At 40.3% G+C, this 16,557-nt stretch overlaps 1 protein-coding gene across 1 annotated transcript; it reads right to left on the bottom strand.

Annotated features, from left to right (window-relative positions):
• Positions 1–4,078: 4,078 nt before the first annotated feature.
• LOC142193855 (uridylate-specific endoribonuclease D-like) lies at positions 4,079–16,332 on the bottom strand. The gene is made up of 7 exons (XM_075262867.1): positions 16,257–16,332; positions 14,985–15,147; positions 10,205–10,407; positions 9,553–9,666; positions 6,621–6,727; positions 4,302–4,444; positions 4,079–4,190 (listed from the first exon to the last, which is right to left on the bottom strand). Exons 1-7 carry the CDS (start codon positions 16,324–16,326, stop codon positions 4,079–4,081), a joined length of 912 nt encoding a protein of 303 aa, XP_075118968.1. The 5' UTR covers positions 16,327–16,332.
• Between the last annotated feature and the right edge of the window lie 225 nt (positions 16,333–16,557).

Here is a 16,557-nt window from a genome sequence, read left to right as displayed (position 1 = left end):
TAAAGGGACAGGCAATTTAAAGAGGCAAACCAAAAATGTATTTTTGACATAGAGTACCCCGATATCGCCATAACATCCCCCTAATAGTGATACAGTTCCATCTCTAGAGGTCTCGACCCCTCAATATGTTATCTTGGAAGTGTATTTTACATCTATACCAATATGTTTTTATGACTATGCCTGAAGCTTAAGGCTGTATATTAAATGAGCTTCTGCTAAGGTATGTTCACCCAAGGGGGTCACAATACTTATGATGAAGGATTGAGTCTCTCCTATTTTTTAATTGGAAGTATTGCTTTGAGCTTGACTCACTATTTTTTAACTGTAATTCTTTCTGCTATTGTTTATTTATTTCAATGCTATATGTTTTTTTTTTATTTGAACTATATTATATGTTCAGTATTTCATACTTTATTAGCTAACTAGGCAAGATGCATCCCTCTCCATGAGGTTTTACTTGTGTATATGTATGTATTCTCTTTTAGCTTTGTTCTTGCACTTGAAGAAGGACCCTTGAAGGTCCGAAACGCGTCGTGCTTTTGTTTCTTAATAAATCCATACGTGGACAATTGGTCTTTGTGTCACTACCTATCAACAACCAGGGAGCGCAGTTTTTCCACTTCATCTTGAACCTCTGGTTCTTGCCTTCCACTGTCTTCGTGGATTCTGCTGCCACTCTCACCTGGATTGTTTACTAACATAAATCCACATTGGGGTTGTGATATCCCACAACCCTTCAGGTGAGAGGCCAACTGGTCTAAATTAATATTAATGAATATTGTCTACCACCATTTTAACAGATCTACTACGCTTAGAGCGCTCGGTGTCTTTTTCCTCTCTTCTTATAGTTCGAAAAGGTACTCCCATGTAATCTCCAGTTCTCTCAGGAACTCCTTCTCCGCTCTTCACAAAAGCACCTCCAAGACTTTTCCCGCGCATCTCCTATACTCTGAAACTCACTATACCACAATACATAAGACCGTCCGCACATTTATAACCTTTGTTAATGAAGGGTTACACAATAGTATGTAATAGATCAATTGTCTATGATTGTCTCTCAAACAAGCTAACTTTACGACTTAGTCCAGAGACCCTGGTTGTCTACTTGTAGACTTTGCACAACCTTGAAATCTGGTCAATGTAATGCGTTCATAGTATTGTCTTATCTGTAAGATGGTATAAAAAGCCCAAGACTCAACTACAATCTAATGAGACATTTACACATGCCATGAGACTGTGTGACTGTCTCCCATGCCCTCAATCTATGTTTGTTTTATTAAGTAGGTTTTCACAGTAGACATTCTGCAGAATTTTCTACACCTTCAGGCCGGGGCCCCGCATGGCGTAAACGCTGCGATTTGCTCATAGCGGAAATGCCGCGGTAAAAATCACTGCATTTTACGGTCAGGGCAAAGTGGATGGGATTTTAGTGAATCCCATGCCCACTTTACGGTAAAAACCGTGGTGAGGACACGTCGTGATTTCAAAAACCAGCACAGTTTTGGAAATCACATCATGTCAATTATACCTACGGAAACGCCAGCGGTTTCCCCATAGGTATGATTGAAACAGGAAGTACTCAGAGAAAACTTCTGCGAACTTTCTGTCTAAAGCGATGTGGAAGAACTGTGATGCATTGCTGCCACGGTTTTTCATGCAGCACTTTTTTTGCTGTGGGATGTCCCGTGGGGCCTTAGCCTAAAAAGGTCCCTGAAAACTCAGGAAAGCCTACAACCTTCAATAACCCTCCCAACAGTCTCTATCCCTCTTCCCTTATAGATTGTAAGCCCTTGCGGGCAGGGTCCTCTGTCTTACTATACCAGTTGGTGATGGTATTAGTCTATTGTACTTGTTCTTATGTAAAGCACTATGGTCAATGGCACTCTAAATTAATAATAAATATTGGATTATTTCATGAATCATTTCCTTGGCTGCTGTAAAACAATTTGCAATATTTCTAATATAAAATACATTTTATCCCTTCCATTTTTCTGTGCTTTGGGTGACTTTGCTGATCTGCACTGTAGGGATGGGCTCTGACAAGATACAGTCTCGTACCTCCTCTGACAGCTGTCAATATAGACATTCACAGTGTACACAGACATGTACAGGTTTCATATCTGCTGCAGTGAACAGAGGATCACTATGCGGACTGAGCATGGGTATCCTCCAGCCTCAGCTCAGTGGGTGAACCTGCACTTTGCTGTACAGCCTGAAAACTAGGTGGCCCCATACTGTGTAAATAAACCTTATGACCTGAAAAACCGGAGCCCTGGAAACAATGAAAGGTAAATTCTGGTTGGAATTTGGAGCTGATTTTAGGTGGAATCTGTGTCTAAATCAGCTCCAAATGATGCCGTGTGAACCTAGTCTGAGGATGGTCAGAGACAGATATAAACACTATCTACTAATTAAGGACCACTACATGACATGTTTATAGCTGACATGTCAGTAAAAAGTTCACTTTAAAGCAATATTTATTGTTAAAACAGCTGGATTCCTGGCAGCTAAACTCTTACATCACATAATTCTACTTCTTATCCCCAGCTGAGAGACTTACATTTACAGTATAATAAGTCAGAGATAAATGAAACGGAGGAAAATGAGAGCGAAAATGACACAAAGGTCTCCTAATTTATACCGCATATAATGCAAATAAAAGCCAAGCTACGCCATGAAGTTAATCCTAATAAATAGTATATTTTCCGTTTGAATGTAAAATATACAGTATAATGTAAAGTTACAGAAAAATTTGGACAAGTTTCAACCGTCTAAGTGCTTAAAGAAGCAAAGGAACTACCGTATTTTTCGGACTATAAGACGCACCGGACCATAAGACGCACTAAGGTTTTAGAGGAGGAAAATAGGGAAAAAAAAAATTTTAAGGAAAAAAAATTGGTGAAATATTTAATAACCTAATAATATAATATTTCACCAATGTAAATAGAATCGGGGGCTTTCGGACACAGGGATACCAAATGTGTATGTGTTTCACAGTAATGTTTTTGTTTTATATGTATTCTAGGGATATGGGGGTGATTTGAACATATCTATCTAATCTATCTATCTATCTAATCTATCTATCTATTCTCATCCATGGATGGAAAGAGACACCCTGCAGTGAAGCTATGCAAGAAGAGAAAAAGGGGCGGGCCAGACGGGTGAAGGAGGTGTGGTTTTCTAAGCAAACTTGAAAACACGCCTCTTTCACCCATCTGGCTCGTCCCTCCTTCACTGCCTCTCAGATCTGGCTCTTGCAATGAAGCCACACAGGCAGGGAAGTAGGGGCGGGCCAGACGGGTGAAAGAGGTGTGGTTTTCTCGGCAAGCTTGAAACCACGCTTCCTTCACCTGTCTGGCCCGCCCCTACTTCCCTGCCTCTCATATCTCGCTCCTGCAAACACGCGACACAGACAGGGAAGGAGGGGCAGAGCAGGCAGGCACCGTGCTGCTCTCCTTTTGATTCTCATAGACAGGACACAGACGCTGCACACGCTGCATTCGGACTATAAGACGCACACACATTTTCCTCCCATATTGGGAGGCTTAATCTCTGCCTCCTTGAGCAGACAGGGTATCAGCTATAAATGCTGTTTTATACAGTAGACACGCAGCACTAATGCCCACGATTGGTTCCCGTACCGATCACGGGCATTAACCCCTCTGGCACCTTGGTCAAAGCTGACCAAGGCACCATTTTCCCGGCGGCGCTCGGTCACCGCCATTTTCTCAGCGATAACCCACACCCAGAGTCTTTCTATCAGCACTGATTCTGTCGCGAGTTATCGTGGCAGAATCTGCGCCACTTTACTTAGTGTGAATGCCCCCTTATCCAGCCGGTATCCCCTGTATGGAGAAAGCTCAGCTCTGGAGCCCCTCATATCTAATCACCTACAGGTACATGATTTTGTGTAAAAGGGTTTATTGCTGTGAAATCGGACCCATTGACTCATATTGGTCCATCCATGAAAGCAAACGAAAATAAGATGTTTTATTTTTTTATATATCCATTAAAAAACCAGACGTGTGTATTTGCTTTGAAGAGACTTTATTTTTACATTAGGAGAAAAGCTTTGTCTCTAAACGACTGGATAAGCGGATGCCACATATCTCTTGCCATTCCCGTATGATGAGTTGGCCCACGTGTATGTTTGTATTTTGAGAGTTTGTCCACCAGCCCTTAGGGTGCACCTAAAAAAAAGGAAGATAATTTAGTAAATGTAGCAATGCAGACATGGAAGATAATAAAGTATACATTTAGTAGGCATAATAACAGGCATGATGGAGACAAGATGTACTCACAGACTATCAGGACGTGTCACATAACATAGAGTGTATACTGCAATCTCATACTCAGGACTTGATCCTACAAACATTGATCCCAAGGTTTTCAGGTAAGTAGACCACTTGAACTGAAATCCATATACATCAGGATAACTGGTCCACTAAAAAAGAAAAAACAGCACAATAATCAGTGTGATATGAATAACCATTCCCTTTGTACAAGAGGTAACTCTTAAGTTATACTATATTTGTCAGGTCAAGGTATCTTCCCCTGAAGTGCCGTGATCTCCACCCTGCTATGTCCAATAGGTAAAGTGGTGCATTTCTGTCACAGCTGTTTGCCAAAAATAAGCCACTTTTGCACCAGATAACTGGTGGAAATTCTAGTCTATTCCATGGCGTATGGAGCTGCAGACCGTTCTGTACACTTTGTTTCGGCTAAACTGGGTTACTCCAGCTCACAGACCATTCACTGGAATGAAAACACTATGTTTTTGTTGTGGTGCCAGAAAAAGACAGGCTACGAGACCAAGGGTACACAGCTCCTTTCACTCACATTCACTCAAATGACAGCTCTGTGATTTTGCCACATCGCCAGCATAAACACAATGTCACAAAGCCAGAAATACACAAATCCATAGATGCAGATGTGTAGATATCAAGCCAGGTTACTGCAGCTCAGATATCATTCACTTTAATGGGAGCTGAGCAACAGGAACAAAACAACTAAAAGTATATGGAGTGCAGGGGTGTAAAGATCATGGTCAAAGGGGGTGCTGGAGATGGTCCCTGGTTCCCTGACTGCTATACATATTGGACATTACACATTATAATGGGAAGTGGCCCAGATGCCCAAGGGATGTGACTAAAAAAAATAAATATTTATACTCGCCTCTGCTGGGCTTCTGACAATCCTCAGCATCCTCTCTGTGGCTGACATCAGCTCACCCCACTTGACCACTGAAGCCCAATCACAGGCCCCAGCAGTGACATCTGGGGCATGTCACCTCAGCTGCAGACAGAAGAGGACTAAAGACAATGCTGAAGAGAGCTAGACAAAGCGAGGATGCCCAGGAGAGGTGAGGCAAGGTGAGTATAAGTTATTATATTTAATCACCTCCCCCGGGACTCTATTTATTATACTCTGGGATCTGAGGAGATAATAATAGCACCGAAGTGGACGGCTGAATCTCATGAATATTCATCAAATTTAGGAACATTTTACACTGTATGGGTCCTCTGTAGAGAGCATATAATACTGTGTGGGGGGTCACTGTGGAGCATATTATACTGTATGGGGCCCACTGTAGACCACATTATACTGTGGCGGGGTCACTGTGGAGCATATTATACTGTATGGGGCCCACTGTAGACCACATTATACTGTGGCGGGGTCACTGTGGAGCATATTATACTGTATGGGGCCCACTGTAGACCACATTATACTGTGGGGGGAGGTCACTGTTGAGCATATTATACTGTATGGGGGCCACTGTAGAGCACATTATACTGTGTGGGGGCCACTGTGGAGCATATTATGCTGTGTGGGGCCCACTGTAGCGCACATTATACTGTGTGGGGGCCACTATGGAGCATATTACACTATCCACAGAAAAAGAAGATGAACGGCAGCATACAACCAGACTTCAGTGCTTCTTTATTGGGATCAAATAAAAACTGGTATACCAGGGACAAAGTGAGCAGCAGCGACGGGCCGTTTCACGCAGCAAGTGCATCTACAGGCTAATGTATATGCTGTAGGCAGGGGGCAGTGGGTAGGGGACCCCGAACAAAAGATTACATGTGGCCCACAAGACTTTAGTTACGCCACTGATGGAGCAGTGTTATTCCAGTTCTGTACACTGTGGTTTGGCAGGCACTTACTTCTTTATATTATAAGGCTACTACCCCCTCCTTTCTTCCCTTTTGTTGGTTAATAGTTGTTGATTTCTACATATTTTTATCTTACTCCATGTTTTGTGGATATGTTACTCTTACATTTGTCACTGTTTTCTTATTATTTGTATGCATCACTCCGCAATTTCGTATTGTTTATGTGATAGTTATAGGTCTGAGTGAGTTGGGAAAGGCTAGCAGTGGGAGGAATACCTAGGAAGACAGGGAAGGGGTGTTAGAGAGTGAGGGGAAGGAGTGAAAGAGAGATGACTTGTGCAGAAGGGGTGGACATAAGCTGTGAATATCACCTATGGTGAATGGTGAATCATATGTCCTTTTATTACAATACATTACCTTTGTAAAACATTCATTAGAAATAATAAAAATAAAGTAATGTAGTAGATCAGGAATATCCTATGTGCACTGACATCAAATACTTACTGGACCATCTGCACTGTAACTCAGGTAGTTGATCTGTCCAGCTTTTTCTTGCAGGTAGAACTGTACCCAGCTGTGGAATCCAGATATCTTTCCACCGTGGATTTCACCTGTGTATAGACAGCACGAGTCACTAACATATCTTGGATAAGGTGATGGACCAGTAATACGAAACATATGCCTGGGGCACATGGTATAACAATGAACGAAGTCAAGTCTTAATAACACCATGACATTGGTGGTGACGCTGTGACACAATATTTATTGATGTTTCTGGCTAGGGAATAATGAGCCATTGATTGGGAAATATCAGTTCAAAATCTATAGATAATAACTGGGCTCAATTGTTAAGAAGTACGGTGTATTTTGACTACGATATCACAAACAACAGAGCACATTGGTTTTGCATTCTGGGATAAGTTGGGAAATAGTGACTGTGAGACAGTGGTTGCATTTCATTAAGACTGGCATTACATCCGCCACAGTCAGATGGACCTTATTTATTAATAGGTATACCCCTTAATGAATTAGGAGCGTCTCTTGCCCTCTGTGTGCCATGTGAACTATATTTTATGTCAGTATCTAGCATAGGTTATAGTGAATTTGCCGGAAAGTGGCGAGGGCATTGGAAAAAAGTAAAAAGTTTTGTGCAAAAATGTTAACAACCAGGCTACACATAGGTTACTTACAGTATTAACTTCCACCAGGATATCATTTCCTTCATATGCAGTGAACAGTGGCATATAGCGACCATCATGGCAATACAGTAACATATATCACAATTATTAACCAGGGAAATAATTGAATAAATATCTCCATCAGCCCTGTTTCTCAAGGTTGCTCATATCACCCTTTCCAAATACATGATAACATGATCAAATAGCCTGACCCTGATGCACTGGCTCATGTGAACATTGTGTTACACAACATCTGTGTTCTATATTTGGGAGGACCATTTCTCCATGTCCCTTTCTATATAAAAGTTTACAAAGCAGTTTTAACTCTGTGCCGTGAGCCTCAAGAAACGCTAACTCTTCCTGGTCTGTAAAGATCATCTTTCAGCAGTCACCTCATGATCGCCACTCACCTCCTCCCACAAACTAAGGTCACTCACTGACCTAAGCGGTCACCTACACTCACGTAACCATTGGAATCTCTTGTTTCTACAGTACTACTTTGGCGCTGTTCAGAATAGTAAGTACAGCCCAAAAGCAAGAAAGCAAGGCCATGGGTTCACTCACAATTATTACAGTCCTATGAAAAAGTTTGGGCACCCCTATTAATCTTAATCATTTTTAGTTCTAAATATTTTGGTATTTGCAACAGCCATTTCCGTTTGATATATCTAATAACTGATGGACACAGTAATATTTCAGGATTGAAATGAGGTTTATTGTACTAACAGAAAATGTGCAATATGCATTAAACCAAAATTTGACCGGTGCAAAAGTATGGGCACCTCAACAGAAAAGTGACATTAATATTTAGTAGATCCTCCTTTTGCAAAGATAACAGCCTCTAGTCGCTTCCTGTAGCTTTTAATCAGTTCCTGGATCCTGGATAAAGGTATTTTGGACAAACAATTCAAGTTCAGTTAAGTTAGATGGTCGCCAAGCATGGACAGCCCGCTTCAAATCATCCCACAGATGTTCAATGATATTCAGGTCTGGGGACTGGGATGACCATTCCAGAACATTGTAATTGTTCCTCTGCATGAATGCCTGAGGATTTGGAGCAGTTTTTTGGATCATTGTCTTGCTGAAATATCCATCCCCGGCGTAACTTCAACTTCGTCACTGATTCTTGAACATTATTCTCAAGAATCTGCTGATACTGAGTGGAATCCATGCGACTCGCAACTTTAACAAGATTCCCGATGCCGGCATTGGCCACACAGCCCCAAAGCATGATGGAACCTCCACCAAATTTTACAGTGGGTAGCATGTGTTTTTCTTGGAATGCTGTTTCTTTTTGGACGCCATGCATAACGCCTTTTTTTATAACCAAACAACTCAATTTTTGTTTCCAAAATGAAGCTGCCTTGTCCAAATGTGCTTTTTCATACCTCAGGCAACTCTATTTGTGGCGTACGTGCAGAAACGGCTTCTTTCTCATCACTCTCCCATACAGCTTCTATTTGTGCAAAGTGCGCTGTATAGTTGACCGATGCACAGTGACACCATCTGCAGCAAGATGATGCTGCAGCTCTTTGGAGGTGGTCTGTGGATTGTCCTTGACTGTTCTCACCATTCTTCTTCTCTGCCTTTCTGATATTTTTCTTGGCCTGCCACTTCTGGGCTTAACAAGAACTGTCCCTGTGGTCTTCCATTTCTTTACTATGTTCCTCACAGTGGAAACTGACAGGTTAAATCTCTGAGACAACGTTTTGTATCCTTCCCCTGAACAACTATGTTGAACAATCTTTGTTTTCAGATCATTTGAGAGCGGGCTGTCCATGTTCGGCGACCATCAAACTTAACTGAACTTGAATTGTTTTGTAGAAAGAAATGGTCCAAAATACCTTCATCCAGGATCCAGGAACTGATTAAAAGCTACAGGAAGCGACTAGAGGCTGTTATCTTTGCAAAAGGAGGATGTACTAAATATTAATGTCACTTTTCTGTTGAGGTGCCCATATTTTTGCACCGGTCAAATTTTGGTTTAATGCATATTGCACATTTTCTGTTAGTACAATAAACCTCATTTCAATCCTGAAATATTACTGTGTCCATCAGTTATTAGATATATCAAACTGAAATGGCTGTTGCAAACACCAAAATATTTAGAACTAAAAATGATTAAGATTAATAGGGGTGCCCAAACTTTTTCATAGGACTGTATGTAGGGCATATTGCAATAGTCATTATAGCGTGCAGGTTTATGTGGAAAGTCTTCCTAGTTTGTCATAGATATTATTAAATGTCTTTTTTCTTACCATGAAAGGCATGCTCAAAGCCTGATGAATCCAGGGGACCTTTGGTGCGGGTGTACAGTCCAAACCACATCTCCTTTAAGTCAGCCTTAAAGCTCTCAGTTGAGGTGTAATAACCTGTATGTGATGACAGTCTGTGAGATGCAGAAATGGACAATACTTCCAAATTATTCTAGCGACATTTTCCGCTAGCAAGTGTAGCATCTCAGTAGACACGACAGCCCTGAGACATGGAATGAAAAGCTGCCTAAGAAAGTGGAGCCATTTGGAGCTAAAGTCTACGATATTGAGAGTAAGTGGAGCAAGGTCTCAGAGCTTTGATCCTGCCTGAGCCACAGGACGGACAGGGCACCCTGATATTGAGCAAGTATAAGATGGGAACTTGTGGAGAGAAATAAAGAGACTCACCTCATACATACACTGGGCCATGTTATTCGAATATTTCACTACTTGTCCCACCTCCCCTGCATAGTTATTGGTGTAAAAAAAAGCGCCAGGGAAGGTGGGAGGGGAATCGAATTTTTACTGTGTTTACCGAGTGGCATTCGACCGAGTACGAGTATTTAGAATACCGTAGTATTCGATCGAATACCTACTCGATCGAATACTACTCGCTCATCTCTACAGGTTACAGGTGCAAATCAGTAAAATATACCTTTGGAAACTAAAAAGCTTGAGAGTCTGCTGAACACTGTGGTCTTGAAGATCTCATCCACGAAAGCATTTTGCTCAGTGATCTCACTGCTGGGCACGGACTCCGCTGTCCCGGTGGTTTTTACATAATTGTCTAGTAAAGCGATTAAGCGAGAAAACGTTGGACGGGCAAACAGCTTTGCCTCATTCACATAGCTGAAAATCCTGATAGAAAAAAAATAGACACAGTTATAAAGTACAAGTCATAGCTACAAGATTCTTACTTTATCATATTGAGAGTAGAGATGAGCGAGTACTGTTCAGATCAGCCGATCCGAACAGCACGTTCGCATAGAAATGAATGGACGTAGCCGGCACGTGGCGGGTTAAGCGGCCGGCCGCCGTCAAAGTGGAAGTACCAGGTGCATCCATTCATTTCTATGGAGTGTGCTGTTCGGATCGGCTGATTCGAACAGTACTCGCTCATCTCTAATTGAGAGTAGAATGTGGAATAAACATAACAACAATATGCTATTATCACAGGTAATATCACCAGAAAATGACCTATTGTTAAATCTTGTCTTTATATTAAAAATATTTTTAAGAATTTTTTGGTGGTTGTTTTCAATTTTCTAGGTTATTATCCAAATTAAAAAAATTATAAAAATCCAAAAATTTTGCAGTTTGTGGCTTCCTGTCTCCTGGAATTGAACCATGGGAATATGACACAATGGTCTAGAGCAGACCATATACGGGAGAGTTTTTTAGGCATGCTCTGTGACCTCTGCAGAGGTAATTGTACAGAGAGGAGGAGTAGATGTGACTATCTCTATTGTGACTGGAGGATTCCTTGTCTTACAGTCCTATGAAAAAGTTTGGGCACCCCTATTAATCTTAATCATTTTTTGTTCTAAATATTTTGGTGTTTGCAACAGCCATTTCAGTTTGATATATCTAATAACTGATGGACACAGTAATATTTCAGGATTGAAATGAGGTTTATTGTACTAACAGAAAATGTGCAATATGCATTAAACCAAAATTTGACCGGTGCGAAAGTATGGGCACCTTTATCATTTTATTGATTTGAATTCCCCTAACTACTTTTTACTGACTTACTGAAGCACAAAATTGGTTTTGTAACCTCAGTGAGCTTTGACCTTCATAACCAGATCTATCCAATCATAAGAAAAGGTATTTAAGGTGGCCAATTGCAAGTTGTTCTCCTATTTGAATCTCCTCTGAAGAGTGGCATCATGGGCTACTCAAAACAACTCTCAAATGATCTGAAAACAAAGATTGTTCAACATAGTTGTTCAGGGGAAGCATACAAAAAGTTGTCTCAGAGATTTAACCTGTCAGTTTCCACTGTGAGGAACATAGTAAGGAAATGGAAGACCACAGGGACAGTTCTTGTTAAGCCCAGAAGTGGCAGGCCAAGAAAAATATCAGAAAGGCAGAGAAGAAGAATGGTGAGAACAGTCAAGGACAATCCACAGACCACCTCCAAAGAGCTGCAGCATCATCTTGCTGCAGATGGTGTCACTGTGCATTGGTCAACTATACAGCGCACTTTGCACAAATAGAAGCTGTATGGGAGAGTGATGAGAAAGAAGCCGTTTCTGCACGTACGCCACAAATAGAGTTGCCTGAGGTATGAAAAAGCACATTTGGACAAGGCAGCTTAATTTTGGAAACAAAAATTGAGTTGTTTGGTTATAAAAAAAGGCGTTATGCATGGCGTCCAAAAAGAAACAGCATTCCAAGAAAAACACATGCTACCCACTGTAAAATTTGGTGGAGGTTCCATCATGCTTTGGGGCTGTGTGGCCAATGCCGGCATCGGGAATCTTGTTAAAGTTGAGGGTCGCATGGATTCCACTCAGTATCAGCAGATTCTTGAGAATAATGTTCAAGAATCAGTGACGAAGTTGAAGTTACGCCGGGGATGGATATTTCAGCAAGACAATGATCCAAAACACCGCTCCAAATCCTCAGGCATTCATGCAGAGGAACAATTACAATGTTCTGGAATGGCCATCCCAGTCCCCAGACCTGAATATCATTGAACATCTGTGGGATGATTTGAAGCGGGCTGTCCATGCTCGGCGACCATCTAACTTAACTGAACTTGAATTGTTTGTCCAAAATACCTTTATCCAGGATCCAGAAACTGATTAAAATCTACAGGAAGCGACTAGAGGCTGTTATCTTTGCAAAAGGAGGATGTACTAAATATTAATGTCACTTTTCTGTTGAGGTGCCCATACTTTTGCACCGGTCAAATTTTGGTTTAATGCATATTGCACATTTTCTGTTAGTACAATAAACCTCATTTCAATCCTGAAATATTACTGTGTCCATCAGTTATTAGATATATCAAACTGAAATGGCTGTTGCAAATACCAAAATATTTAGAACTAAAAATGATTAAGATTAATACGGGTGCCCAAACTTTTTCATAGGACTGTATCTACAAATACATGATAGCTGTGATCATCAGTGTGCTAATAAGTGAAGTGGATGCAAAGAAAACAGGAAGTCTCAGCATATTATTTGGCTTAATGGCCAGAGTTGGAACTGCAGAAGTTATAAGAATTTTAAAAAATGTAGATAACGTGCAATTTTTAGAAAAAAAACTCACCAAAATTGTTCAAAAACATGTTTAACATAAAAATTGATTATAAAAATAGGTACGTTTCTGGCAACACATTACCTTTAATTAAACTCTGGAAAAAAATATAGAAAAAAATAGAAAAAATAATAGTAAAAAAAGATATAGAAAAAATAATAGTAATAAAGATTTTAAAATATTTTTCCACATAGTAGCTACAATAAACTGACATATCCAGGGGTACTTAGGAGTGGTCTCCTGATGTCAGGAAGTCAACAATTGGAAGGAAAAACAAACTTGGGGAGAAGGGTACAATATAATTTTAATTATTGGGATTTGATGCACATTGTGGATTCACATTATGTACATCTGTATGTAAGTGCTGAAGCCATAATCTCCACAGAAGAGAAAGTACTGAACTGCTATGTAATTGTATATGGGTTATATTAGCATATCATTTAACATGTTTGATGTCTAGAGTCTGGATCTGTATCTTGATCTGTATTTCATTTAACGTTTAAGGGTTTATGTTTGTATTGGGGATTATTCTTACATCTGTGTTTAAATCTGGGGTCTGCATTTACTCTGACGTCCATAATCTGGGGTCTGCATTTACTCTGATGTCCATAATCTGGGTCTGCATTTACTCTTACGTCCATAATCTGGGGTCTGCATTTACTCTGATGTCCATAATCCGGGGTCTGCATTTACACTGATATCCATAATCTGGGGTCTGCATTTACACTGACATCCATAATCCGGGGTCTGCATTTACTTTGATGTCCATAATCCCGGGTCTGCATTTACACTGATATCCATAATCTGGGGTCTGCATTTACTCTGACGTCCATAATCTGGGGTCTGCATATACTCTGATGTCCATAATCTGGGGGTCTGGCCTGAGGTATGTATTTATTCTGGGGTCTATATTCTTTGTTTATTATGGCTGGTTTATCTTCTCGTACATGTAGTCTTCAGGATTACCTATTTATAATAAGGAGATCGTAGTTGGGGTTTCTGACAAGTCTTAGACCATAGACATTTTCTGTATATATGGTCGTATATAAGATGAGTAAAGAAAATTATCTGCAAAATTTAGAAATATTTATATTTGCAAAAATGTTTAACTTTTACTTTTTCGATCAATGTAAATATAGTTATGTTCCTGGGAAACCCCTGTAATAAAGTTACATTTATAGGTTTACTAGCTTTTACCCGCGACTTCGTCTCCGGTGATTTGAGAATTGGGCGAACACAGACGTGTGAAACTGTAAAAGTGCTTTAAAAAGTTTGGTGGGATAGCAAATGTGATGTGTTATATTGTGTATGTAGTGATACAGACAATGTGATGTGTTATATTGTGTATGTAGTGATACAGACAATGTGATGTGTTATATTGTGTATGTAGTAATACAGACAATGTGATGTGTTATATTGTGTATGTAGTAATACAGACAATGTGATGTGTTATATTGTGTATGTAGTGATACAGACAATGTGATGTGTTATATTGTGTATGTAGTAATACAGACAATGTGATGTGTTATATTGTGTATGTAGTGATACAGACAATGTGATGTGTTATATTGTGTATGTAGTAATACAGACAATGTGATGTGTTATATTGTGTATGTAGTAATACAGACAATGTGATGTGTTATATTGTGTATGTAGTGATGCAGATAATGTGATGTGTTATATTGTGTATGTAGTAATACAGACAATGTGATGTGTTATATTGTGTATGTAGTGATACAGACAATGTGATGTGTTATATTGTGTATGTAGTGATACAGACATCTGTTATACAGTGGAAACCTAGATGTAAATGTGAGTGAGTAGAGTGAGGGCTACTCCTGAGGTGACAGTAAGGAGTGTGCAGGCAGGTTGAGGCAGGAAATGCCAGGCAGTGTGTGTGAGTCTATAGCTGGGGCTAGGAGTCCTGCTTTTGTGAGTCTCCTGCTAGGAAGCCATGTTGTTTAGTGGCACCAAAAGTAGCCTGTTACTCAATCCTGAGGGAAAACTATGTTTGTGGAAAATTGCACGCAAATCCGTCCAGGCGTTTTAGCGTGATTGAGGAACAAACATCCAAACTCAAAAACATCGAAACATCCAAACACACAAACTTTCACACTTATAATATTAGTAGGATTAAAAACAAATGAGTTATAAAATGCCATCAGTTTACCTTTGTGAGGCGAAGTCTGTTCCTGAGCTGGTCTGAGCACTGGATGCTTTATATTGCAGGTTCAATGTTACGTCACCACTTGCAGCTTTGTTTACATCTGCGGAGTATAACTGTTCGGCCACATTTAACAGCTCATCATTAGTGGCAGCGAATACGGTCATCCCTGGTTTTAAAAACAAAAGGTATTGACAAAGGATATCAATAAACCTCATAAGAAACACAGAAGTGGTTTAGTAGCTCCATGCTTGTAAAAGTATGTTCACACTACCGGTGATGAACTATCCTGCCATGCTGAACTTGGGTCAGTGGTGTAGATCTAAGACTGTGAGGATAGTGAGATCACTACATTGCCTAGAAACATGGTAGGGTTCACTTGTAGGGTTGAATATATGGCAAGAACTAATAGGTGTGTTTGCTAGGGAATCCCCCAGTCCAGATCCGACCCCCTTCCCCATTTGTATAAGCACAAGAGAGATCAACCCTTGGGGTGCTGTCCTTGTATGTAATAGTGCCAGTCAACTTGTACCAAGTTTACAATTTATCCAAATCGCCATCAGATACTGTCTGTTATGATAGGTGTCGTTTTTTTTTTTTTTGTTTTTTTTTTATAAACAGACATCTTCATAACGGAATCTCCAATCTAGTGTGAACCCTACTTTACTTATCTTGTGGATTGGTGATAATTTCTCAACGTGACTACATTTAATGTGCTTCTCTTATCTATCACATCATACTCGAAGGCTAAAACATGGGAACATGGGGTCAAGTTCAACAATCATGTGGGGTCAATCAGCAGCTTAAGGAAAAGACTATGGTATGTCATAGGTAGTGACGTCCCGTGTCCTTCGTTGAGGCCACTGATTGGCTTCAGTGGTCACATGCAGCGTAGACTTCCACCACAAGAAAATAATGGAGCTGCAGGACCACACCGTGCTGGGAGACCCTAGACCCACAAAAAAATTTGTTCATATTCAGCCAGATGAAGTTTCAAGATACTGCCGACTGAGACAGAAGGGAAGAGGTGCACCTGAGATCTGGAGCTGCAAAAATATCCACTTGTGTCCACCCCTGTCTGGATATGATCAAGTATGTTTTCATTTATTGACAAGACGTCCTGATCTTATACCTTATAGGTAAATAGGGTTCTAACAGATAAGTATAATACTGGACAATATAAATACAGCATAGTATTTCATTTAATATCTATATTAAAAATCTGTAGTACCTGCAACATATTTGTTATTACATTAGAAAGATAGGAAAGATTCTTACTTGGTTCTGGCAGACTGGCTCCATAGATCACACATGGTAGGAGCAACAGAAGAATGGCTGTGTACTTCATGGTGTAGTACCGTTGTCCAGTCTGGATCCTGCAAACTGCACTGCAGCTCCTAGTGTTTTTATAGGCATGTATTATCAGTAACCTCCACACTTGTACAGGGATAACCTTGAACGTCTCACAACCTAGGTTTAGGAATTGTGCAAAGCCAAGGAACTGGGTGAACTTTTGGTTATGTCAAAGAGACTCAGTACATATGGAAGCACAAACATATTATGAGTAGAGTATAATACA

This window comes from Leptodactylus fuscus, chromosome 2, assembly GCF_031893055.1.
Source record: "Leptodactylus fuscus isolate aLepFus1 chromosome 2, aLepFus1.hap2, whole genome shotgun sequence".
Taxonomy (NCBI): Eukaryota; Metazoa; Chordata; class Amphibia; order Anura; family Leptodactylidae; genus Leptodactylus; species Leptodactylus fuscus.
Note: the sequence above shows the minus strand (reverse complement) of the source record. Positions and strands in the feature narration are given on the sequence as shown.

Coding starts and splice junctions, on each gene's coding strand:
- LOC142193855 (XM_075262867.1), bottom strand. CDS start 16,326: ATGAAGTACACAGCCATTCTTCTGTTGCTCCTACCATGTGTGATCTAT. Junction 10,408..14,984: donor ACAGACTTCGCCTCACAAAG/GTAAACTGATGG, acceptor TTTTTCTATCAG/GATTTTCAGCTATGTGAATG. Junction 6,728..9,552: donor CTTTGAGCATGCCTTTCATG/GTAAGAAAAAAG, acceptor GTCTATACACAG/GTGAAATCCACGGTGGAAAG.